Source organism: Gadus chalcogrammus, chromosome 1, assembly GCF_026213295.1.
Source record: "Gadus chalcogrammus isolate NIFS_2021 chromosome 1, NIFS_Gcha_1.0, whole genome shotgun sequence".
Taxonomy (NCBI): Eukaryota; Metazoa; Chordata; class Actinopteri; order Gadiformes; family Gadidae; genus Gadus; species Gadus chalcogrammus.
The window spans coordinates 1,326,366-1,352,181 of record NC_079412.1 but is presented as its reverse complement, the minus strand read 5'-3'; the positions used below and the strand labels follow the sequence as shown (position 1 = coordinate 1,352,181).

The 25,816-nt window shown below is 41.6% G+C and overlaps 1 protein-coding gene and 15 non-coding genes across 16 annotated transcripts; all 16 read right to left on the bottom strand.

Moving 5' to 3' along the window:
* Positions 1-2,370: 2,370 nt before the first annotated feature.
* LOC130390633 (uncharacterized) lies at positions 2,371-4,475 on the bottom strand. Its single transcript, XM_056600701.1, has 6 exons — positions 4,401-4,475; positions 3,906-4,238; positions 3,487-3,823; positions 3,162-3,374; positions 2,710-2,975; positions 2,371-2,595 (listed from the first exon to the last, which is right to left on the bottom strand). Exons 1-6 carry the CDS (start codon positions 4,473-4,475, stop codon positions 2,371-2,373), a joined length of 1,449 nt encoding a protein of 482 aa, XP_056456676.1.
* An 11,531-nt stretch (positions 4,476-16,006) lies between these two features.
* Positions 16,007-16,088, bottom strand: trnas-cga (transfer RNA serine (anticodon CGA)). Its single transcript has one exon. It is a non-coding gene; the product is annotated as a tRNA-Ser (tRNA).
* A 333-nt stretch (positions 16,089-16,421) lies between these two features.
* Positions 16,422-16,503, bottom strand: trnas-uga (transfer RNA serine (anticodon UGA)). The gene has a single exon. It is a non-coding gene; the product is annotated as a tRNA-Ser (tRNA).
* A 785-nt stretch (positions 16,504-17,288) lies between these two features.
* On the bottom strand, positions 17,289-17,370 carry trnas-uga (transfer RNA serine (anticodon UGA)). Its single transcript has one exon. It is a non-coding gene; the product is annotated as a tRNA-Ser (tRNA).
* Positions 17,371-18,037: 667 nt separating this feature from the next.
* On the bottom strand, positions 18,038-18,119 carry trnas-cga (transfer RNA serine (anticodon CGA)). The gene has a single exon. It is a non-coding gene; the product is annotated as a tRNA-Ser (tRNA).
* A 333-nt stretch (positions 18,120-18,452) lies between these two features.
* Positions 18,453-18,534, bottom strand: trnas-aga (transfer RNA serine (anticodon AGA)). Its single transcript has one exon. It is a non-coding gene; the product is annotated as a tRNA-Ser (tRNA).
* Positions 18,535-18,838: 304 nt separating this feature from the next.
* Positions 18,839-18,920, bottom strand: trnas-uga (transfer RNA serine (anticodon UGA)). Its single transcript has one exon. It is a non-coding gene; the product is annotated as a tRNA-Ser (tRNA).
* Positions 18,921-19,587: 667 nt separating this feature from the next.
* trnas-cga (transfer RNA serine (anticodon CGA)) lies at positions 19,588-19,669 on the bottom strand. Its single transcript has one exon. It is a non-coding gene; the product is annotated as a tRNA-Ser (tRNA).
* Positions 19,670-21,273: 1,604 nt separating this feature from the next.
* trnas-uga (transfer RNA serine (anticodon UGA)) lies at positions 21,274-21,355 on the bottom strand. The gene has a single exon. It is a non-coding gene; the product is annotated as a tRNA-Ser (tRNA).
* Positions 21,356-22,005: 650 nt separating this feature from the next.
* On the bottom strand, positions 22,006-22,087 carry trnas-cga (transfer RNA serine (anticodon CGA)). The gene has a single exon. It is a non-coding gene; the product is annotated as a tRNA-Ser (tRNA).
* Positions 22,088-22,421: 334 nt separating this feature from the next.
* trnas-uga (transfer RNA serine (anticodon UGA)) lies at positions 22,422-22,503 on the bottom strand. The gene has a single exon. It is a non-coding gene; the product is annotated as a tRNA-Ser (tRNA).
* A 650-nt stretch (positions 22,504-23,153) lies between these two features.
* trnas-uga (transfer RNA serine (anticodon UGA)) lies at positions 23,154-23,235 on the bottom strand. Its single transcript has one exon. It is a non-coding gene; the product is annotated as a tRNA-Ser (tRNA).
* Positions 23,236-23,569: 334 nt separating this feature from the next.
* On the bottom strand, positions 23,570-23,651 carry trnas-uga (transfer RNA serine (anticodon UGA)). Its single transcript has one exon. It is a non-coding gene; the product is annotated as a tRNA-Ser (tRNA).
* Positions 23,652-24,301: 650 nt separating this feature from the next.
* On the bottom strand, positions 24,302-24,383 carry trnas-cga (transfer RNA serine (anticodon CGA)). Its single transcript has one exon. It is a non-coding gene; the product is annotated as a tRNA-Ser (tRNA).
* A 333-nt stretch (positions 24,384-24,716) lies between these two features.
* trnas-uga (transfer RNA serine (anticodon UGA)) lies at positions 24,717-24,798 on the bottom strand. The gene has a single exon. It is a non-coding gene; the product is annotated as a tRNA-Ser (tRNA).
* A 303-nt stretch (positions 24,799-25,101) lies between these two features.
* trnas-uga (transfer RNA serine (anticodon UGA)) lies at positions 25,102-25,183 on the bottom strand. The gene has a single exon. It is a non-coding gene; the product is annotated as a tRNA-Ser (tRNA).
* Between the last annotated feature and the right edge of the window lie 633 nt (positions 25,184-25,816).

Sequence of the window (25,816 nt, the reverse complement as noted above, 5' to 3'; positions counted from 1 at the left end):
TGAATGGGACCTGTAACGTACTGTGCGTCGACCCAGAGATTTCTCGGGATCTGATTGGCTCTTTTGCCCCACTGGTTTGGAGCCTGTGTTAGGACTTGTTAGGACTTTGTTAGGACTTTGTTAGGACTTGTTAGGAACTGTTAGGACTTTGTTAGGACTTGTTAGGACTTTGTTAGGAACTGAAAGGACTTGTTAGGACTTTGTTAGGACTTTGTTAGGAACTGTTAGGCAGTCCGGCCATCACAGCTTAATTGCAAAGATGGGGCAAAAGGGACTGCCCGGCCAGGGGAAAAGAGAAAAAGAGAGAGGAAAGAGGGGGGAAAGAGAGAAAAAGAAAAGGAGAAAAAAGGAGGAAAACGTGCACTATATCATTTTTTATCACCTCTCTTATCTTTTCAACATTGTTTACACACAGTATCATCACTTTAATTTTCATGTCTTTTGCAGGATTCGAACCTGGGCTCTGGCGATATCACTTGCATCTTCGCTTGTTCTCGAGTCACGTGTCCCCCCCCCCCCCCCCCCAGATACACACACGGACACTTACTCCACTACACACTTAATTAACATAAAAAGCCCTTGTGTTACAGTAACACACAATTATCTTTACACATTGCACATACACTTTCTGTACATTCTTTCTTTTTATATATGGTTATACTATATGTCTTATTTATCTTATTTTGACTTGAGTTTGTTGTGCAATTACATGTTCTGCACCAACTTACCCACAAAGAATTCCTGGTTGATGCAAACCTTCCTGGCAATAAAGCTTATTCTGATTCTGACTGGCTTTAGTTTTAACAATCACATTCAATTATGGATGACACTCACTGTCCTGGTATTCAAGAGGAAATTAAATAAAGACGTGAAGGCTGTTCTTCGCTCAAATACAATTATTAAACCTTATTTTAACGACAGAGACGAACAACAGAGAGACAGACAGAGAGACAGAGACAAACAACAGAGAGACAGACAGACAGAAAGACAGCAACTACACACTATTCCTCCACTCTTCCAGGATCATTCCTGAGGCAGGACAATACCACCGCCCCTTCAGCTGGGTGTGTCCAGTGACTTTATTTTTGGCCTGACCGCACCCCTTGCAGGTATAGTGGTAGTTTTCTTTTCTCAGCCTCTTCCGTGCCGGATCCCCCCTTGACGTAAGCTCCTCATCCTCCTGGGCAGCTTTATTGAGCCTCCAGGCGCGTTGCCTTGGCTGGGATGGAGGAGCATCAGGAGATAGGGAATTAGGAAACGGAGGAGCTTGAGGAAGTGGAGGAGCATGAAATGGAGGAGCATGAGGATATGGAGTAGAAATGTAAAATGGAGGAGCATGAGGAAGTGGAGGTGCATGAGGATATGGAAATGGAAAGTGCGGATATGGGGGAAGATGAGGAAATGGAGGAAGTGGCCCAAATTGTGGAGGGAACTGGGGAGGTGGAGATGGCGGAGGCTTGTTCGCCGCTAGAGTGCGCTGGCGGGGGAAAGCTTCCCCCTCATGATTTTCAGGCTCCTCAAATGTCATTGCCCCATGTGCATGTTGCACAGGGGCAGCCGGAAGGGTGTTCAGAGCAGGGAGAGGCTCCTCTGCCAGGTGCACCTGTTTGGGCAGTACAGTGCCTTGCAGCAGCATGTCCCTGTCCTTCCTTTTATCCCTCCTAAGCAGCCTACAACACAAACATTCATTATTTTATGTAAGCCTATCCTCCCTCCCTAAGGTTATTACATATTTTCTAACCAGCATGCAGGTGGAGGTTTTTCTTGAGGTTAAATCTTTATAAACTGTCTTGACTGTATGGGAAAGGTAAATGAAATAACACATACCATGAAGAGACTGTGGTGTTGTTTACTGGCACCAGAACCAGGTCTGTGTCATCACAGACAACCCTGCTGTCCTCCAGCAGCTGTTTGATGTGGCTGTACACGCTTACGATGGACTGAGGGATGGGCATTGTTTTCCCCTTTGTGTCCTTTGGCCTGTTGCGTGACTGCTCAAACTCTTTTAAGAGTCTGAGGCAGACACACTCACAGACCCTGTGAACTTCGGGGTCCTGGGCTGCTTGGCCATGAGTCATGTACAGCCTGTGGGAGAGAAGGATGATATGATATGTACTGTGAACAAGGATATAAAGTCATGAAGAACCAAGTGACAATGTCAACAGGGATTTCAATAAAATAATCTACACATAATAAATACATTTCATAAAATGATATCAAATTGTGGTCAAGCACCTCTCTGCCGCCTGCTGTCCAGGAGCAGAGCCACTCGGCTTCCTCGGCGCTCTCCATGGTCCTCCTGATGCATGCGATTTCTTCTTTGCCTTCTGGGTGTACCTGAACGGTGAAAGAGACATCCATATGCTTAATTCATTCCATGGAATGTATGTTTAATTTTGGTGTAATAATAATAATTACTATTTTGTACCTTGAAGGTTTCCGATCCATCGCATGTAAAGCCGCGTACAGGCGAACTATGTCCGCCTCCTCCTTGGCTGACAAGGCCGTTATGGTGCGGTTTAATGCGAGTAGGTAGGCAGCAAGGGCATCTACTGCGTCCCACCCCGGAACGCCCCTCGAATCACATTGGCTGGTCTGAAAAGTGATAAGAGAGAAAAAGAAAAAACAAGCAAATAAATGTACACTCTTGTTTCTAGTATGTGAGCAATGCTAATTTTACATTAATTTATCTTATTGTATGTTATTGACCTCTGTGACAGAGGCAGGCATGCTGATGGCAGGCATGCTGATGGCAGGCATGCTGATGGCAGGCACGCTGATGGCAGGCACGCTGATGGCAGGCACGCTGAAGGCAGGCACGCTGATGGCAGGCATGCTGATGGCATCATCCTCCTCCTCCTCCTCCTCCTCCTCCAGCACCGGCAAGGGGATTTCTGAGATGGAGGCCTGTGATGGAGCCAGCAGGTCGCCTCTATTGGTCTGCTCCAATAAATATTCCACGGCTATGCGTTCGCCTGTAACCAGCATAAACACAAAGATAAAGAAAGGACATACATACTGTACATACATCCATCTCCTACATGAATAGCACAATCTTTGCACTCAAGAAATGCATGTCCTCTGGGTAGGGGGGTGCCTAAGAAAAAGAGGAGGGGATGTAATACTCCGGGCAACCAGTGTTGCTCTGAGATCTCTCTTACCAGTAGGTTTCCCAGGAAGGGTGAACTCTGGCACCAGAGCACAACCATGCACATGCTGGCTTAGGTTGTTAAGGTGGGACATCAACCGAACATCGAAGCTTCTTAGGGTGGAGGCCCCCTCCACATCTACTGCCTCCTTGGCCCGGCCCATGTTCCACCTTGATATACCCTCCAGCATGTACATTTGCATGTGCACCGCATTGCACCGCCAGCCTAAGAAACAAAACACCCTGTCCAGTCAACCGTTATTGTAAAGTGAATACATATGAATACCCGTCAGTGGTAATTGTGCTATTTTGAACAATCACAACACATGCAAATGTACCTGGAATGAAAGCACACTGGTGCCGGTGGAAACTCTCCAGGGAGGAGGACCCCCTACCACACCTAAGGATGTCCAGCTCCTTGCCGCCCTTCTGGAGTGTCCCCACCTTTGTGTACAGTGCAACACCTGCAGGGTCTTGGAGGCACTCCAGGTGCTTCTGCTGTACTTCCCACACGTGGCGCATGCTGTCATGACTCACCAGACGCAGCCCTGTGGTGTCTGTGAGCTCCCACACAGATTCCAGGAGCCCTGAAATACTGCTCCGCATCTCCTCCACTCCACGCGTCCTCCTCCTGCAGTGCCTCTTCATTTCAGCTGAGCTGATGGTGGCCATGAGCTGGTCGTCAATGGGAGTATGTCCGCTGTGGCTGCTCTTTCACTCCGCTCTCTTGGCCTCCTTCAGGCGTTGAAACCGTCACCTTTTTTGTGGAGTCCATTTTCAGGATTCTCCCATAGGTTGAAGTGATCACACCCTTCATCTCCTCCACGTGGCTGAGGATGTCGTTGGAGTGGACTGTCTCAAACCACTGGGCGAGTGGAAGGGGCCTGAAGGGTGGTGGAGGAGGGTATATGGCTGCAGAGGGGACAAATGTAGCCATCTTTTTGTGCAGCTCGCAGTCAGCCAGGTAGCGGATGGTCTGCCGTGCCCACTCCTCGCTGTGACCTTCCGCTATGACAGACTGGAGGTAGGAGGAACTGTTCCCGCTGGTCCTCGGCTTCAGGAAGGTCATCACTTTCCTATCCAGAGCCAGCTGTGTTGTGAGGACAGCGGGAAACAGGCTCCTGTGTGCCACATCCAGCTGCGAGAGCATGTCGCAGCTCCATGGGCAGACCGGCTGCGAGCACCTGCAGCAACGTGGATAGTCCGCTCCCACAAGATAATAGCGGCTATCCACGTCGATCACCTCCCTTACCTTCCGGTAAATCCCGGAGCTGTTCATCTTTGAGGAACACTGGGGGCACTTTGAGGGGATCCCCCACATCCTCATCGGTGCCCAGATAAACAGCCTCTGCCGGAAGTACCAGCCAGGCTCAGGAGGGGATGGTTTGGGCTCCAGTGGAGGGTGAAACCAGCAGGCCTGGATCTTTTGCTTGAGTTGGCCTGTAGGCTCATACAAGCATTTGGAAACCCAGACCTGATCGGCTTCCTGGATCACCCTTCTGAACTGGTCAGGCAGGAAACCTTTCCAGTTGACCCTCTGTGCTGCAGGTGGTGGAGCTGCCGTGTGGTGTGGCGCGGCAGAGCAGGATGAAGAAGGGGGCAGAGACGGCTCTGATGGTACCCTGAAGTGTGCTGCAGGTGGTGGAGCTGCCGTGTGGTGTGGCGCGGCAGAGTAGGATGAAGAAGGGGGCAGAGACGGCTCTGATGGTACCCTGAAGTGTGCTGCAGGTGGTGGAGCTGCCGTGTGGTGTGGCGCGGCAGAGTAGGATGAAGAAGGGGGCAGAGACGGCTCTGATGGTACCCTGAAGTGTGCTGCAGGTGGTGGAGCTGCCGTGTGGTGTGGCGCGGCAGAGCAGGGTGAAGAAGGGGGCAGAGACGGCTTTGATGGTACCCTGAAGTGTGCTGCAGGTGGTGGAGCTGCCGTGTGGTGTGGCGCGGCAGAGCAGGATGAAGAAGGGGGCAGAGACGGCTTTGATGGTACCCTGAAGGCATAGTGAACCACTTCGATGTGGTTCAAAAGACCAACAGCACCCTGCACCTTGGCCCCACAGGTATCACACTGCTCCTCCGTGTGGTGGTCCGACAGGTGCTGGGTGAACCGGTCTCCCTCCACATGCAGGTTGCACAGGCAGCACTGCACTCCCTCTCCTGCTTCTGCGTCTCCTCTCCCTGCCTCTGCGTTGACTGCCCCTGCCTCTGTGTCTCCTCCTCTCGCTGCCTCTGTGTCTCCTCCTCTCGCTGCCTCTGTCTCTCCTCCTCTCGCTGCCTCTGTCTCTCCTCCTCTCGCTGCCTCTGTGCCTCCTCTCGCTGCCTCTGTGCCTCCTCTCGCTGCCTCTGTCTCTCCTCTCCCTACGTCCGTGCTCCCTGCCTCGTCCGTCTTAACTCCTCCTGCCTCACTAGACCCAGCAGCGCCTGATGACAGATCTGCTGGCTGGGGGGGGGGGGGGGGGGGGTTACAAAAAGAGGGCCATGCTATGCTACATGCAACTAAGAATCCTACACTACTATACTAGTTTTCTCCAGAATGGTACAGATACATATTGTTCAATAAATAAATCCACAAAATAGAACGATGCATTGAATAGTGTTTATTCTGACATGTTAAAAGAAAATCAATAAAAAGCAAACAGGCTTTGAAAACATCAGAGGCATTACTGCAAAATCACTGAAGCCCACCAGAGGAAAAAACAAACAAACAAACCAGCAAACAATCAATTAGTAAATAATTTCACCTACCTTGTGGAACCCACAGGAGCACTTAAGGCTTCTCCCAAACAGATCCTTGGTGTTAATTTGCTTCTGCAGCGGGCAAGCATCTATTTTTTCTAAGGCCTTTTTCCATTTTTTGGCCCCTGGCCGTTTGCCTGTGGTAAAATGGAATTGGCCCCGAGCATACTTGAGGCATACATCCCTCCAATAGGAATCAGGCTTTGCTTCCTTCATCTGCAAACATCAAATGTAAAACAGGTTAATGTCGAGCTAGGCTATGTGTGTGTACAGACAGACAGATTGGTAGAAATGATACATGTGTATGTATTTATATATGTATGTTTGTAGGTGGGTAGGTATGTTTTGCATTACTGTTTTATTACTATACAAATAAAGTTCTAATAATATTAATGTTATCATCATTATTTGTATTATTCAATCAATCAATATTTTCATACGAAGACATTGTAGCACAAAGTGCTTCACAAAATAAAAGCAGGCAAACTAAAGGATCATTATTGTTAATAATTAAACTTGGCACAATTAAACTTGTTTCATACACCTGTTTGCGCTGTTCAAGCACATAACAAGACTCCATTACCGGAGGGGATGAAACTTGGCAAGGATCATTATTGTTAATAATTAAACTTGGCACAATTAAACTTGTTTCATACACCTGTTTGCGCTGTTCAAGCACATAACAAGACTCCATTACCGGAGGGGATGAAACTTGGCACAACTATTTCGTTTATACGACAAATAAATACGTTATTACCTTTCTACCGATGTTTTATCTCCCGCAAGCGGTGGAAAAAATGGCTGCGACTCTAACGCGATGTTCATCGTATATTCCCGCCCCTCCCGCGTCACGTGACCTATACTGTTCGGAACTGTGTTCGGATCTCATTCGAAACTCTTTGATCTCTGAAGGAATATGTTCGGACCTGGTTAGGAGCATGTTAGGACCTCGTTCGGATTTGTTCGGACCTTTTGTAATGTGTTCGGACCTCGGAGGCAGTCCGAAAACCCGCAGGTACGGCCATCACAGCTTAATTGACAAGTACCCAAATGGCAATTCATTCAAAAAGAGTCCCATGGGACCTGGGATAGATTAAAGTGGCCCTTGTTACACATTGAAACATCTGTTTCCAGCTTCAAGCATCAGTTTTGTTTGTCAAATTTACAAGACGTAAGCAAATATGATAAAAAATTTCCATAACCGGATTAGTTTCTAATAAGATGGCCCTGGTAAAATTTGAACCGGCCCGGATCGAAACCGTTGGATTTTGGATGTAAATTCATTACCCCTCTCTCATCATAAGACCTTTATGAATGAAACAAAGGGAATATCTGTCGGTCAAGTTGGATTGGCCTTTAAGAATTGCTCGGGCTTGTCGATTGGTTGATCTAGTCAAAAATCTGGTAACCCTTCCTTTTACAGTCCCCTAATTACTAGGTATTTACCCGGTACATACATGGTAAATTATAGTGTATTACTGGGTAATTACCACTGGTAATAAGAAGTTAAATACAGAGGTAGTTACCCGGTAAATACATGGTAAATCATAGTGTATTACTGGGTAATTACCACTGGTAATAAGAAGGTAAATACAGAGGTAGTTACCCGGTAAATACATGGTAAATCATAGTGTATTACTGGGTAATTACCACTGGTAATAAGAAGGTAAATACAGAGGAATTATCCGGTAAATTAGTGTATTACTGTGTAATTACCACTGGTAATAAGAAGGTAAATACAGAGGAATTACAGCTGATGTACCAAGTAAAACCTCCACTATTACCCATCAACTCAACTAAGTAGTGTGTGAGTTGTAACTGTTTTAGGTTGGTAATAACTCCGATATTGTGTACTTCCTAGGAAATTAGGCAACCAATTCTTAGAAACACCTATTATCCAAGGTTTATGTTGGTAACAGCCCAAATTTAATGATGTATCTAGAAATTAGCATAGTACTTTCCAATAAAATACTTTTTCTTAGTTATTATTCATAGCTACACCCATTTAGAAAGGGATTATTCAGTTTATTCAGGAAGTTTTCCTCTAGTCTCATGGTACATCTTCTTAAATACTGGGTACAAAGCCGTTTGTTTCCATGGTATTACCAGGTTCTTACCATATCATTTATAATAGATACATTCCATTGTCCATGCAGTCAACACAAACTTGTACCATGTACGTTCTGCGACGTTACCAAGTAAAACACGACAATTTACCCAGTAAGTAAGCTGAAACTGTACTGTAAAAGGAAGCCTCGTTTGTTTCCATGGTATTACCAGGTTCTTACCATATAATTTGTAATACATTATTCCCTTTTCCATGCAGTCAACACAAACTTGTACCATGTACGTTCTGCAACGTTACCAAGTAAAACACGACATTTTACCCAGTAATTAAGCTGAAACTGTACTGTAAAAGGAAGCCTTGTTTGTTTCCATGGTATTACCAGGTTCTTACCATATAATTTGTAATACATTATTCCCTTTTCCATGCAGTCAACACAAACTTGTACCATGTACGTTCTGCGACGTTACCAAGTAAAACACGACAATTTACCCAGTAAGTAAGCTGAAACTGTACTGTAAAAGGAAGCCTCGTTTGTTTCCATGGTATTACCAGGTTCTTACCATATAATTTGTAATACATTATTCCCTTTTCCATGCAGTCAACACAAACTTGTACCATGTACGTTCTGCGACGTTACCAAGTAAAACACGACAATTTACCCAGTAATTAAGCTAAAACTGTACTGTAAAAGGAAGCCTCGTTTGTTTCCAAGGTATTACCAGGTTCTTACCATATAATTTGTAATACATTATTCCCTTTTCCATGCAGTCAACACAAACTTGTACCATGTACGTTCTGCGACGTTACCAAGTAAAACACGACAATTTACCCAGTAATTAAGCTGAAACTGTACTGTAAAAGGAAGCCTCGTTTGTTTCCATGGTATTACCAGGTTCTTACCATATAATTTGTAATACATTATTCCCTTTTCCATGCAGTCAACACAAACTTGTACCATGTACGTTCTGCGACGTTACCAAGTAAAACACGACAATTTACCCAGTAATTAAGCTGAAACTGTACTGTAAAAGGAAGCCTCGTTTGTTTCCATGGTATTACCAGGCTCTTACCATACAAGTTGTAACTGGTTTTTCCCTTTTCCATGCAATCAACACAAACCATATATGTTCTGCAACATCGTTCACCAGTAGTTAAGCACTTTAATTGTTGTTATAAAACCCCAAACCACTATTGATGAAAGACATATTAAAATTAAACAAAATCAAAGGCTTATCTTTCAAACAATGCATATCTCACAAACAGGCACTGAACACTGAAGAAATCGGACAAACAAAAGAGCCGTCCACATCAACTCAATTTAAATGTTACTGATGGTGTTTTCATAAAACACATGACAGTGTTATGGCAAGTGACCACAAGGAAGACTGCTTTGCCATGCAGCAATCTGCCTATGGGAGCATCTTCGTGGTCATTCGCAAACCAATGAGTCCACTCGATGAATGAGAGATGACTCTTTAGTGTCTTCTCTGTGAGGTATCCCTGCAGTCTCCACATCTGGGATTTGAAGGCTGACCAAGACCTGACCAGGTACCTCCAAATCTCCCCTTCAAGAATCAGAAGACAAGAAAATAAACATTAGGACTGTCAATTAATGAACATTTCTAGAACATGTAGAAGTCAAGGATTATTTTGTTTATCAGTTAAGAAAGGATGCTGGTCCTCTGGCCATTGTGTTTGGTCATATTGAAAAGAGAAAAAGGCATAGCCGTAAATACAGTTAATAGGACGGGAGGGGACAGGCAGTTAGCTCCGGTTAGCCCTTTAGCATCGAGCTAGCGGAGCTTCTGTCATTCAAATAACTCGGACATGTTGTTTAAAACCTATAGCACCCAATTCATTAAAATATCCGGATTTAATCGGGCTCTCTCCCGTAAGTACAGTTAATAGGACGGGAAGAGACAGGCTCTGTTAGCCCCGGTTAGCGCGATGCTAAAGAGCAGCTCTACCGGAGCATGCCACCTCAACAGGTGCAAGTTAGCCTCCGGTTTGATATTCGCCGGATATTCGGTTTACCACCCAATCGGATTCATCAACATAAGTGCAATACATTACGGGCTTAGTATGTTGAGGACGGTTTAGGACACCGTATCGCGAAAAATCACACAAACACATGTTGTCGCCATCGATGTCTGTGCAACTACGTCATTTACGTTCTCTGGCTGCTACCTGTTTTAGGGACCGTCAACAAGTTACACTCACCGACTGGTGGCAGAGACGTTACCATGGAATTGTTTCTGGAAATAAATCATATAAAATAACATAAAAATCACAAAAAAATAAATTTTGTCACCTGATTGTAGTAGTAGTTGCCAATGGTGGGCTGCTACTTACTGCAGGTAACTTTGCTAATATATTGCATTATTGTTAAACGGGATGCAATTAATAATTTCAAATATAGTTTGGTCGATTTTTGTCGAATATTAAACTATTAACTGCATTATGATTAACTATATTGCAATATATTTGTGTGATTCATTTCCTGAAACAATTCCATGGTAACGTCTCTGCCAACAGTAGGTGAGTGTAATTTGTTGACGGTCCCTAAAACAGGTAGCAGCCAGAACGTAAATGACGTTGTTGCACAGACATTGATGGCGACAACATGTGTTTGTGATTTTTCGCGATACGGTGTCCTAAACCGTCCTCAACATACTAAGCCCGTAATGTATTGCACTTATGTTGATGAATCCGATTGGGTGGTAAACCGAATATCCGGCGAATATCCAACCGGAGGCTAACTTGCACCTGTTGAGGTGGCATGCTCCGGTAGAGCTGCTCTTTAGCATCGCGCTAACCGGGGCTAACAGAGCCTGTCTCTTCCCGTCCTATTAACTGTACTTACGGGAGAGAGCCCGATTAAATCCGGATATTTTAATGAATTGGGTGCTATAGGTTTTAAACAACATGTCCGAGTTATTTGAATGACAGAAGCTCCGCTAGCTCGATGCTAAAGGGCTAACCGGAGCTAACTGCCTGTCCCCTCCCGTCCTATTAACTGTATTTACGGCTATGCCTTTTTCTCTTTTCAATATGACCAAACACAATGGCCAGAGGACCAGCATCCTTTCTTAACTGATAAACAAAATAATCTTTGAGTTCTACATGTTCTAGAAATGTTCATTAATTGACAGTCCTAATGTTTATTTTCTTGTCTTCTGATTCTTGAAGGGGAGATTTGGAGGTACCTGGTCAGGTCTTGGTCAGCCTTCAAATCCCAGATGTGGAGACTGCAGGGATACCTCAGAGAAGACACTAAAGAGTCATCTCTCATTCATTGAGTGGACTCATTGGTTTGCGAATGACCACAAAGATGCTCCCATAGGCAGATTGCTGCATGGCATTCACCACTTATTCAAATTGTAGAGGTTGAAGCAGTCTTCCTTGTGGTCACTTGCCATAACACTGTCATGTGTTCTATGAAAACACCATCAGTAACATTTAAATTGAGTTGATGTGGACGGCTCTTTTTTTTGGCCAATTTCTTCAGTGTTCAGTGCCTGTTTGTGAGATATGCATTGTTTGAAAGATAAGCCTTTGATTTTGTTTAATTTTAATATGTCTTTCATCAACAGTGGTTTGGGGTTTTATAACAACAATTAAAGTGCTTAACTACTGGTGAACGATGTTGCAGTCGTTCAGAACATATATGGTTTGTGTTGATTGCATAGAAAAGGGAATAACCAGTTACAACTTGTATGGTAAGAGCCTGGTAATACCATGGAAACAAACGAGGCTTCCTTTTACGGTACAGTTTCAGCTTAATTACTGGATAAATTGTCGTGTTTTACTTGGTAACGTCGCAGAACGTACATAGTACAAGTTTGTGTTGACTGCATGGAAAAGGGAATAATGTATTACAAATTATATGGTAAGAACCTGGTAATACCATGGAAACAAACGAGGCTTCCTTTTACAGTACAGTTTCAGCTTAATTACTGGGTAAATTGTCGTGTTTTACTTGGTAACGTCGCAGAACGTACATGGTACAAGTTTGTGTTGACTGCATGGAAAAGGGAATTATGTGTTACAAATTATATGGTAAGAACCTGGTAATACCATGGAAACAAACGAGGCTTCCTTTTACAGTACAGTTTCAGCTTAATTACTGGGTAAATTGGTGTGTTTTACTTGGTAACGTCGCAGAACGTACATGGTACAAGTTTGTGTTGACTGCATGGAAAAGGGAATAATGTATTACAAATTATATGGTAAGAACCTGGTAATACCATGGAAACAAACAAGGCTTCCTTTTACAGTACAGTTTCAGCTTAATTACTGGGTAAATTGTCGTGTTTTACTTGGTAACGTTGCAGAACGTACATGGTACAAGTTTGTGTTGACTGCATGGAAAAGGGAATAATGTATTACAAATTATATGGTAAGAACCTGGTAATACCATGGAAACAAACGAGGCTTCCTTTTACAGTACAGTTTCAGCTTAATTACTGGGTAAATTGGTGTGTTTTACTTGGTAACGTCGCAGAACGTACATGGTACAAGTTTTTGTTGACTGCATGGAAAAGGGAATAATGTATTACAAATTATATGGTAAGAACCTGGTAATACCATGGAAACAAACGAGGCTTCCTTTTACAGTACAGTTTCAGCTTAATTACTGGGTAAATTGTCGTGTTTTACTTGGTAACGTCGCAGAACGTACATGGTACAAGTTTGTGTTGACTGCATGGAAAAGGGAATAATGTATTACAATTTATATGGTAAGAACCTGGTAATACCATGGAAACAAACGAGGCTTCCTTTTACAGTACAGTTTCAGCTTACTTACTGGGTAAATTGTCGTGTTTTACTTGGTAACGTCGCAGAACGTACATGGTACAAGTTTGTGTTGACTGCATGGACAATGGAATGTATCTATTATAAATGATATGGTAAGAACCTGGTAATACCATGGAAACAAACGGCTTCGTACCCAGTATTTAAGAAGATGTACCATGACACTAGAGGAAAACTTCCTGCAGAGGTTGTTAACAGGTAAGTAATTCCATAGTGGTAAATTGAATAAACCCTTTCTAAATGGGTGTAGCTATGAATAATAACTAAGAAAAAGTATTTTATTGGAAAGTACTATGCTAATTTCTAGATAGTACATCATTAAATTTGGGCTGTTACCAACATAAACCTTGGATAATAGGTTTTTCTAAGAATTGGTTGCCTAATTTCCTAGGAAGTACACAATATCAGAGTTATTTCCAAACTAAAACAGTTACAACTACACGCTACTTAGTTGAGTTGATGGGTAATAGTGGAGGTTTTACTTGGTACATCAGCTGTAATTCCTCTGTATTTACCTTCTTATTACCAGTGGTAATTACACAGTAATACACTATAATTTACTGGATAATTCCTCTGTATTTACCTTCTTATTACCAGTGGTAATTACCCAGTAATACACTATGATTTACCATGTATTTACCGGGTAACTACCTCTGTATTTACCTTCTTATTACCAGTGGTAATTAACCAGTAATACACTATGATTTACCATGTATTTACCGGGTAACTACCTCTGTATTTACCTTCTTATTACCAGTGGTAATTACCCAGTAATACACTATAATTTACCATGCAGGTACCGGGTAAATACCTAGTAATTAGGGGACTGTAAAAGGAAGGGTTACCAAAAATCTCAGCAGACAGGTTTATGTGAAGTATTTGAGCTTTCGCTATTCCCACTGAGTTTTCGAGTCTAATGCCTTAAACACTGCTTCATAACATATTCATATTTTTGGTGTAAACCCGCACAGCAAATCGCAAAGTGTTAAAATCCCAGAGTATTCATGACCAGAGTAGATTTTATACACTTTGGTGTTGAATAGGCACTAAGTACATTTTTTGGGGTGTACCAGAAACACTCTTGGGTGTTGTCTCTAAGTATAATGCTGGTGTAGAGTAATTTAAGTGTTTATTTTAGGATGATGGACTCCCTGAGTGTACAACGGTTGAGTGTCCAACTATCCCGGCGGCACGTCGGTTTAGGTTTCGATTCGTCATTGGCTCGCTGCGCCTTCTCATTGGTTGAATCTAGAGACATGTGACCGTTTGTCCTCTTCCACACTACGCGGAAAACTGTTTCGGCAGAGACGGTTGACTAGAGAGGATCGAATCAATATCGCCAAGGAATTGCTCCGAGTGAGCGAAGACATTTTTGAACTTCATGGGAATGTAAACAGGTAAGAAAAGTACCAAGTGAATAATGCACAGGGTTTCTATGTTTCATAGTTAGTTGTGCGTATGTCCTTCACATAGGTCAGAAATTGTATTCATAATGGGTCTTAAGAAGGTATTAGAGGCTTAAATTTAACTTGTTCAAACCTGCAGAAACCCTGAATGCAGAATATTCAGCATTTCTTCGTCTTTTAGATCTGATAACCAACTTATAAATGCTAACGATTTTAGCTAACGTCAAACTTAATGGCCAATGCTAATGAGGCACATGTCTTCAATTTAGCTAACGCCTCGTTAACATTTTTAGCTAATGCTAACGAGGCACGTGGCTTTAATTTAGTGGGAGCGTGTCTATGTTCCCCGGGTCCTATGTTCCCCGGGTCCTATGTTCCCCGGGTCCTATGTTCCCCGGGTCCTATGTTCCCCGGGTCCTATGTTCCCCTCTTTGTATGAGACTGGGGAACATAGGACCCTTTTTTTTTTTTAAAAAGGGTCCTATGATAATAACCTGTTTGTATTTGGCCACCTTTTTAGATGCTGACTAAGAACTTTTTGAACCTTTTATGTTGTGTCATGTGCTTTCATCAGGTGTATTTCATGCTCAAAGTATGTGTTCTCCCTTTTCAGGTTGGGATAGTGACATGGCCTCACTTCTCCTGCTGGTCTACCTCCTGCCACCACCTCCAAGTGGAAAGAAGGGAGCTGTCAAAATCAGTATCCGGGAAGCTGTGGATCGTGTAGTGAAGTTTCACAGGGTAATTGTATCCTGATAATTTTTATTTTATTTTTAAAGGTCCCATGGCATGCCGCCAGAGCTTGTGTGTTGCTGATGGATGTCACAATCTCTGTGTTGGCCAATCTACTTATCGAATCTTGAAAACAAAATGGTGTCGACGGGTGATCTACTGATGGTATTGTGTGTATAAAATGTACTTTTTAATAAACAATCTGTACACTTACAAAGTTCTCAATGCCTCGTTTTATTAAGCGTCTATATGCGTTTTTTTGTGCTCCAAAACGAACGTTTCAACTCATTATCATACAAAACATATCCCAAATCCGTTTTACACCGGAATTCCCCTTTAATTGGTTGACGGGGACACATTTATTTATTTTCAAGTTGTTTGTTACATCATATAAATGTAAAACTAAATATGGTTCTTGATAAAAATAATTAAAGTTTAACTATAATGTTAACTATATTATATATGTATGTACTGTAACTATATTATATATGTATGTACTGTAACTTCTTGCTACTGTAACAGCAGCAAGAATCTAATGTGTAGACTATTCATTCATGAAGTGTTGATAATTCACCTCAAAGGTGTTGGTTGTACACCAGTCAGAGTACATTCTCACTCTAGAAGTATTAAATAATCAGCTCTGCGAAGTGCTACAAAGCACTGACTTGGAGTACATATTTTCTCTCTCTGGGGTTCTAGGTTTACACTGCAGGTGTAAGGAAGCACTGAATGAGTGCCCAAAATAACCACTAATAGAGTACATTTGCACTCTCAAAGTGTTCAAATGTAACTCTAAATTTGGAGTACATATTTTGCTCTTCTAACAGTGTTCAGCGAACACTGAACTCTTGGACCTATATATACCCCGAAGTGAGTGTTAAATGTACACCCATAGAGTACAATGTACACTGTGGTTTTTGCTGTGCGGATTTTATTGGCAAAAGTTTCCCAATCACATGCAGTGAACAAAGACGGTCCTCAATACCTAGTATAACAAGTGTTTTAACAAACTTCATAGCGGAGGTTCAAAAGGAAAGGAATGAATACACAACTTTAAATTTCTCCTTTGAGATAATCAAATGAGGACGGAATGGTTCCATTGAAAAGATTCGCTATGAGCAGGATTCGAACCTTTGCGGGGAAACCCCATTGGATTTCGAGTCCAACGCCTTAACCTCTCAACCATCATAGCGTCAATTCATGTAATCCAATGGGAAATTTGAAAAAAAAGTCCCAGATAACAAGCGTTGAAAATATAGAAGTTCTTAAACGCAGAATAAAACATCAGTTCAAACATCTTCATAGAGGTGTATCAACGAGAAACCACAATTCATTATCATCCTTTATTTCCTTGACCTATATAAATGACAATTTTTTGATTGATTTAGAGTTAATAGCTGTGAGCAAGATTAGAACATTTTCGGCGATAACAGCATCGGATTTTGACTACATCTTCTTACCCACCTTGTTTGGGCAGATGTCATGTCAAGAAACTCAAAACTCAGCACAGAATATTAACATACAACGCTGTGAGCAGGATTTGAACCTGCTCGGGTAATACCCATTGGATTTCAAGTACAACGCCTCAACCACTCGGCCATCACAGCTCATTTGACACGTACCCAAATGGCATTTTATTCAAAAAGAGTCCCAAGGGACCTGGGATAGATTAAAGTGGCCCTTGTTACACATTGAAACATCTGTTTCCAGCTTCAAACTTCATTCTTGTTTGTCAAATTGACAAGACAATTTTTCCATAACCGGATTAGTTTCTAATAAGATGCCCCTGGTAGAATTTGAACCGGCCCGGATCGAAACCATTGGATTTTGGATGTAAATTCATTACCCCTCTCTCATCATAAGACCTTTATGAATGAAACAAAGGGAATATCTGTTGGTCAAGTTGGATTGGCCTTTAAGAATTGCTCGGGCTTGTCGATTGGTTGATCTAGTCAAAAATCTCAGCAGACAGGTATATGTGAAGCATTTGAGCTTTCGCTATTCCCACTGAGTTTTCGAGTCTTGAACCGGCGCGGGTATTACCCATTGGATTTCTAGTCCAACGCCTTAACCACTCGGCCATCACAGCTCATTTGACACGTACCCAAATGGCATTTTATTCAAAAAGAGTCCCAAGGGACCTGGGATAGATTAAAGTGGCCCTTGTTACACATTCAAACATTTGTTTCCAGCTTCAAACTTCATTTTTGTTTGTCAAATTTACAAGCCAAATTTTCCATAACCGGATCAGTTTCTAATAATATGCCCCTGGTAGAATTTGAACCGGCTCGGATCGAAACCATTGGATTTCGACTTCATCTTCTTACCCACCGAGTTTGGGCAGATGTCATGTCAAGACACTCAAAACACCACACACAGTATTAACATACAACGCTGTGAGCAGGATTTGAACCTACGCAGGTAACACCCATTGGATATCAAGTCCAACGCCTTAACCACTCGTCCATCACAGCTTAATTGCCAAGTACCCAAATGACACTTTATTCAAAAAGAGTCCCAAGGGACCTGGGATAGATTAAAGTGGCCCTTGTGACTCATTGAAACATCTGTTTCCAGCTTCAAACATCAGTTTTGTTTGTCAAATTTACAAGACGTAAGCAAATATGATACAAATTTTCCATAACCGGATTAGTTTCTAATAAGATGCCCCTGGTAGAATTTGAACCGGCCCGGATCGAAACCATTGGATTTTGGATGTAAATTCATTACCCCTCTCTCATCATAAGACCTTTAAGAATGAAACAAAGGGAATATCTGTTGGTCAAGTTGGATTGGCCTTTAAGAATTGCTCGGGCTTGTCGATTGGTTGATCTAGTCAAAAATCTCAGCAGACAGGTATATGTGAAGTATTTGAGCTTTCGCTATTCCCACTGAGTTTTCGAGTCTAATGCCTTAAACACTGCTTCATAACACATTCATATTTTTGGTGTAAACCCGGATTTTATTGGCAAAAGTTTCCCAATCACATACAGTGAACAAAGACGGTCCCCAATACCCAGTATAACAAGTGTTTTGACAATCTTCATAGCGGAGGTTCAAAAGGAAAGGAATGAATCCACAACTTTAAATTTCTCCTTTGAGATAATCAAATGAGGACGGAATGGTTCCATTGAAAAGATTCGCTGTGAGCAGGATTCGAACCTGCGCGGGGAAACCCCATTGGATTTCGAGTCCAACGCCTTAACCTCTCGGCCATCACAGCATCAATACATGTACACCAATGGGAAATTTGAAAAAAAGTACCAGATGACAAGCGTTGAAAATATAGAAATTCTTAAACGCAGAATAAAACATCAGTTCAAAAATCTTCATAGAGGTGTATCAACGTGTAACCACAAATTCATTATCATCCTTTATTTCCTTGACCTATATAAATGACAATTTTTTGATTGATTTAGAGTTAATAGCTGTGAGCAAGATTAGAACATTTTCGGCGATAACAGCATCGGATTTTGACTACGTCTTCTTACCCACCTAGTTTGGGCCGATGTCATGTCAAGAAACTCAAAACTCAACATGGAATATTAACATACAACGCTGTGTGCAGGATTTGAACCTGCGCGGGTATTACCCATTGGATTTCTAGTCCAACGCCTTAACCACTCGGCCATCACAGCTCATTTGACACGTACCCAAATGGCATTTTATTCAAAAAGAGTCCCAAGGGACCTGGGATAGATTAAAGTGGCCCTTGTTACACATTGAAACATTTGTTTCCAGCTTCAAACTTCATTTTTGTTTGTCAAATTTACAAGCCAAATTTTCTAAAAACCGGATCAGTTTCTAATAATATGCCCCTGGTAGAATTTGAACCGGCTCAGATCGAAACCATTGGATTTCGACTTCATCTTCTTACCCACCGAGTTTGGGCAGATGTCATGTCAAGACACTCAAAACACCACACACAGTATTAACATACAACGCTGTGAGCAGGATTTGAACCTACACGGGTAACACCCATTGGATATCAAGTCCAACGCCTTAACCACTCGTCCATCACAGCTTAATTGCCAAGTACCCAAATGACACTTTATTCAAAAAGAGTCCCAAGGGACCTGGGATAGATTAAAGTGGCCCTTGTGACTCATTGAAACATCTGTTTCCAGCTTCAAACATCAGTTTTGTTTGTCAAATTTACAAGACGTAAGCAAATATGATACAAATTTTCCATAACCGGATTAGTTTCTAATAAGATGCCCCTGGTAGAATTTGAACCGGCCCGGATCGAAACCATTGGATTTTGGATGTAAATTCATTACCCCTCTCTCATCATAAGACCTTTAAGAATGAAACAAAGGGAATATCTGTTGGTCAAGTTGGATTGGCCTTTAAGAATTGCTCGGGCTTGTCGATTGGTTGATCTAGTCAAAAATCTCAGCAGACAGGTATATGTGAAGTATTTGAGCTTTCGCTATTCCCACTGAGTTTTCGAGTCTAATGCCTTAAACACTGCTTCATAACACATTCATATTTTTGGTGTAAACCCGGATTTTATTGGCAAAAGTTTCCCAATCACATACAGTGAACAAAGACGGTCCCCAATACCCAGTATAAGAAGTGTTTTGACAATCTTCATAGCGGAGGTTCAAAAGGAAAGGGATGAATCCACAACTTTAAATTTCTCCTTTGAGATAATCAAATGAGGACGGAATGGTTCCATTGAAAAGATTCGCTGTGAGCAGGATTCGAACCTGCGCGGGGAAACCCCATTGGATTTCGAGTCCAACGCCTTAACCTCTCGGCCATCACAGCATCAATATATGTACACCAATGGGAAATTAGAAAAAAAGTACCAGATGACAAGCGTTGAAAATATAGAAGTTCTTAAACGCAGAATAAAACATCAGTTCAAAAATCTTCATAGAGGTGTATCAACGTGTAACCACAAATTCATTATCATCCTTTATTTCCTAGACCTATATAAATGACAATTTTTTGATTGATTTAGAGTTAATAGCTGTGAGCAAGATTAGAACATTTTCGGCGATAACAGCATTGGATTTTGACTACGTCTTCTTACCCACCTAGTTTGGGCCGATGTCATGTCAAGAAACTCAAAACTCAACATGGAATATTAACATACAACGCTGTGAGCAGGATTTAAACTTACGCGGATAACACTCATTGGATATCAAGTCCAACGCCATAACCACTCGGCCATTACAGCTTAATTGCCAAGAACCAAAATGACAATTTATTAAAAAAGAGTCCCAAGGGACCTTGGATAGATTAAAGTGGCCCTTGTGACTCATTGAAACATCTGTTTCCAGCTTCAAACATCAGTTTTGTTTGTCAAATTTACAAGGCGTAAGCAAATATGATACAAATTTTCCATAACCGGATTAGTTTCTAATAAGATGCCCCTGGTAGAATTTGAACCGGCTCGGATCGATAGCATTGGATTTCGACTTCATCTTCTTACCCACCGAGTTTGGGCAGATGTCATGTCAAGACACTCAAAACTCCACACACAGTATTAACATACAACGCAGTGAGCAGGATTTGAACCTACGCGGGTAATACCCATTGGATATCAAGTCCAAAGCTTTAACCACTCGGCCATTACAGCTCATTTACCAAGTACCCAAATGGCAATTTATTCAAAAAGAGTCCCAAGGGACCTGGGATAGATTAAAGTGGCCCTCCTTGTGACTCATTGAAACATCTGTTTCCAGCTTCAAACATCAGTTTTGTTGGTCAAATTTACAAGACGTAAGCAAATATGATACAAATTTTCCATAACCGGATTAGTTTCTAATAAGATGCCCCTGGTAGAATTTTAACCGGCCCGGATCGAAACCATTGGATTTTGGATGTAAATTCATTACCCCTCTCTCATCATAAGACCTTTAAGAATGAAACAAAGGGAATATCTGTTGGTCAAGTTGGATTGGCCTTTAAGAATTGCTCGGGCTTGTCGATTGGTTGATCTAGTCAAAAATCTCAGCAGACAGGTATATGTGAAGTATTTGAGCTTTCGCTATTCCCACTGAGTTTTCGAGTCTAATGCCTTAAACACTGCTTCATAACACATTCATATTTTTGGTGTAAACCCGGATTTTATTGGCAAAAGTTTCCCAAACACATACAGTGAACAAAGACGGTCCTCAATACCCAGTATAACAAGTCTTTTGACAATCTTCATAGCGGAGGTTCAAAAGGAAAGGAATGAATCCACAACTTTAAATTGAATAAATTACAATTTTTTGATTGATTTAGAGTTAATAGCTGTGAGCAAGATTAGAACATTTTCGGCGATAACTGCATCGGATTTTGACTACGTCTTCTTACCCACCTAGTTTGGGCCGATGTCATGTCAAGAAACTCAAAACTCAACATGGAATATTAACATACAACGCTGTGAGCAGGATTTGAACCTGCGCGGATAATACCCATTGGATTTCAAGTCCAACGCCTTAACCACTCGGCCATCACAGCTCATTTGACTTGTACCCAAATGGCATTTTATTCAAAAAGAGTCCCAAGGGACCTGGGATAGATTAAAGTGGCCCTTGTTACACATTGAAACATTTGTTTCCAGCTTCAAACTTCATTTTTGTTTGTCAAATTTACAAGACAAATTTTCCATAACCGGATTAGTTTCTAATAAGATGCCCCTGGTAGAATTTGAACCGGCCCGGATCGAAACCATTGGATTTTGGATGTAAATTCATTACCCCTCTCTCATCATAAGACCTTTAAGAATGAAACAAAGGGAATATCTGTTGGTCAAGTTGGATTGGCCTTTAAGAATTGCTCGGGCTTGTCGATTGGTTGATCTAGTCAAAAATCTCAGCAGACAGGTATATGTGAAGTATTTGAGCTTTCGCTATTCCCACTGAGTTTTCGAGTCTAATGCCTTAAACACTGCTTCATAACACATTCATATTTTTGGTGTAAACCCGGATTTTATTGGCAAAAGTTTCCCAATCACATACGGTGAACAAAGACGGTCCTCAATACCCAGTATAACAAGTGTTTTGACAATCTTCATAGCGGAGGTTCAAAAGGAATGGAATGAATCCACAACTTTAAATTTCTCCTTTGAGATAATCAAATGAGGACGGAATGGTTCCATTGAAAAGACTCGCTGTGAGCAGGATTCGAACCTACGCAGGGAAACCCCATTGGATTTCGAGTCCAACGCCTTAACCTCTCGGCCATCACAGCATCAATACATGTGCACCAATGGGAAATTTGAAAAAAAAGTACCAGATGACAAGCGTTGAAAATATAGAAGTTCTTAAACGCAGAATAAAACATCAGTTCAAAAATCTTCATAGAGGTGTATCAACGTGTAACCACAAATTAAATATCATCCTTTATTTCCTTGACCTATATAAATGACAATTTTTTGATTGATTTAGAGTTAATAGCTGTGAGCAAGATTAGAACATTTTCGGCGATAACAGCATCGGATTTTGACTACATCTTCTTACCCACCTTGTTTGGGCAGATGTCATGTCAAGAAACTCAAAAATCAGCACAGAATATTAACATACAACGCTGTGAGCAGGATTTGGACCTGCGCAGGTAATACCCATTGGATTTCAAGTCCAACGCCGTAACCACTCGGCCATCACAGCTCATTTGCCATGTACCCAAATGGCATTTTATTCAAAAAGAGTCCCAAGGGACCTGGGATAGATTAAAGTGGCCCTTGTTACACATTGAAACATCTGTTTCCAGCTTCAAACTTCATTTTTGTTTGTCAAATTTACAAGACAAATTTTCCATAACCGGATTAGTTTCTAATAAGATGCCCCTGGTAGAATTTGAACCGGCCCGGATCGAAACCATTGGATTTTGGATGTAAATTCATTACCCCTCTCTCATCATAAGACCTTTAAGAATGAAACAAAGGGAATATCTGTTGGTCAAGTTGGATTGGCCTTTAAGAATTGCTCGGGCTTGTCGATTGGTTGATCTAGTCAAAAATCTCAGCAGACAGGTATATGTGAAGTATTTGAGCTTTCGCTATTCCCACTGAGTTTTCGAGTCTGATGCCTTAAACACTGCTTCATAACACATTCATATTTTTGGTGTAAACCCGGATTTTATTGGCAAAAGTTTCCCAATCACATACGGTGAACAAAGACGGTCCTCAATACCCAGTATAACAAGTGTTTTGACAATCTTCATAGCGGAGGTTCAAAAGGAATGGAATGAATCCACAACTTTAAATTTCTCCTTTGAGATAATCAAATGAGGACGGAATGGTTCCATTGAAAAGATTCGCTGTGAGCAGGATTCGAACCTGCGCAGGGAAACCCCATTGGATATCAAGTCCAACGCCTTAACCTCTCGGCCATCACAGCATCAATAAATGTGCACCAATGGGAAATTTGAAAAAAAAGTACCAGATGACAAGCGTTGAAAATATAGAAGTTCTTAAACGCAGAATAAAACATCAGTTCAAAAATCTTCATAGAGGTGTATCAACGTGTAACCACAAATTAAATATCATCCTTTATTTCCTTGACCTATATAAATGACAATTTTTTGATTGATTTAGAGTTAATAGCTGTGAGCAAGATTAGAACATTTTCGGCGATAACAGCATCGGATTTTGACTACATCTTCTTACCCACCTTGTTTGGGCAGATGTCATGTCAAGAAACTCAAAACTCAGCACAGAATATTAACATACAACGCTGTGAGCAGGATTTGGACCTGCGCGGGTAATACCCATTGGATTTCAAGTCCAACGCCGTAACCACTCGGCCATCACAGCTCATTTGCCATGTACCCAAATGGCATTTTATTCAAAAAGAGTCCCGAGGGACCTGGGATAGATTAAAGTGGCCCTTGTTACACATTGAAACATCTGTTTCCAGCTTCAAACTTCATTTTTGTTTGTCAAATTTACAAGACAAATTTTCCATAACCGGATTAGTTTCTAATAAGATGCCCCTGGTAGAATTTGAACCGGCCCGGATCGAAACCATTGGATTTTGGATGTAAATTCATTACCCCTCTCTCATCATAAGACCTTTAAGAATGAAACAAAGGGAATATCTGTTGGTCAAGTTGGATTGGCCTTTAAGAATTGCTCGGGCTTGTCGATTGGTTGATCTAGTCAAAAATCTCAGCAGACAGGTATATGTGAAGTATTTGAGCTTTCGCTATTCCCACTGAGTTTTCGAGTCTGATGCCTTAAACACTGCTTCATAACACATTCATATTTTAGGTGTAAACCCAGATTTTATTGGCAAAAGTTTCCCAATCACATACAGTGAACAAAGACGGTCCTCAATACCCAGTATAACAAGTGTTTTGACAATCTTCATATTGGAGGTTCAAAAGGAAAGGAATGAATCCACAACTTTAAATTTCTCCTTTGAGATAATCAAATGAGGACGGAATGGTTCCATTGAAAAGATTAGCTGTGAGCAGGATTCGAACCTGCGCGGGGAAACCCCAATGGATATCGAGTCCAACGCCTTAACCTCTCAACCATCACAGCATCAATACAGGTACACCAATGGAAAATTTGAAAAAAAGTACCAGATGACACGCGTTGAAAATATAGAAGTTCTTAAACGCAGAATAAAACATAAGTTCAAACATCTTCATAGAGGTGTATCAACGTGTAACCACAAATTCACTATCATCCTTTATTTCCTTGACCTATATAAATGACAATTTTTTGATTGATTTAGAGTTAATAGCTGTGAGCAAGATTAGAAAATTTTCGGCGATAACACCATCGGATTTTGACTACGTCTTCTTACCCACCTAGTTTGGGCCGATGTCATGTCAAGAAACTCAAAACTCTACATGGAATATTAACATACAACGCTGTGAGCAGGATTTGAACCTGCGCGGGTAATACCCATCGGATTTCAAGTCCAACGCCTTAACCACTCGGCCATCACAGCTCATTTGACAAGTACCCAAATAGCATTTTATTCAAAAAGAGTCCCAAGGGACCTGGGATAGATTAAAGTGGTCCTTGTTACACATTGAAACATTTGTTTCCAGCTTCAAACTTCATTTTTGGTTGTCAAATTTACAAGACAAATTTTCCATAACCGGATTAGTTTCTAATAATATGCGCCTGGTAGAAATTGAACCGGCTCGGATCGATACCATTGGATTTCGACTTCATCTTCTTACCCACCGAGTTTGGGCAGATGTCATGTCAAGACACTCAAAACTCCACACACAGTATTAACATACAACGCTGTGAGCAGGATTTGAACCTACGCGGGTAATACCCTTTGGATATCAAGTCCAACGCCTTAACCACTCAGCCATCACAGCTTAATTGCCAAGTACCCAAATGGCAATTTATTCAAAAAGAGTCCCAAGGGACCTGGGATAGATTAAAGTGGCCCTTGTGACTCATTGAAACATCTGTTTCCAGCTTCAAACATCAGTTTTGTTTGTCAAATTTACAAGACGTAAGCAAATATGATACAAATTTTCCATAACCGGATTAGTTTCTAATAAGATGCCCCTGGTAGAATTTGAACCGGCCCGGATCGAAACCATTGGATTTTGGATGTAAATTCATTGCCCCTCTCTCATCATAAGACCTTTAAGAATGAAACAAAGGGAATATCTGTTGGTCAAGTTGGATTGGCCTTTAAGAATTGCTCGGGCTTGTCGATTGGTTGATCCAGTCAAAAATCTCAGCAGACAGGTATATGTGAAGTATGAGCTTTCGCTATTCCCACTGAGTTTTCGAGTCTAATTTCTTAAACACTGTTCATAACACATTCATATTTTTGGTGTAAACCCGGATTTTATTGGCAAAGTTACCCAATTACATGCAGTGAAAAAAGACGGTCCTCAATACCCAGTATAACAAGTGTTTTAACAATCTTCATAGCGGAGGTTCAAAAGGAAGGGAATGAATCCACAACTTTAAATTTCTCCTTTGAGATAATCAAA

Bases quoted from the DNA above. Each gene is read 5' to 3' on its own strand.
- LOC130390633 (XM_056600701.1), bottom strand. From the start codon at position 4,475: ATGAGGATGTGGGGGATCCCCTCAAAGTGCCCCCAGTGTTCCTCAAAG. The intron at 3,375-3,486 runs GTACATTTGCAT...TTTGTTTCTTAG, and splicing joins CCAGTGTGCTTTCATTCCAG to GCTGGCGGTGCAATGCGGTG. The intron at 2,976-3,161 runs GTAAGAGAGATC...TGCTGGTTACAG, and splicing joins CCTTCCTGGGAAACCTACTG to GCGAACGCATAGCCGTGGAA.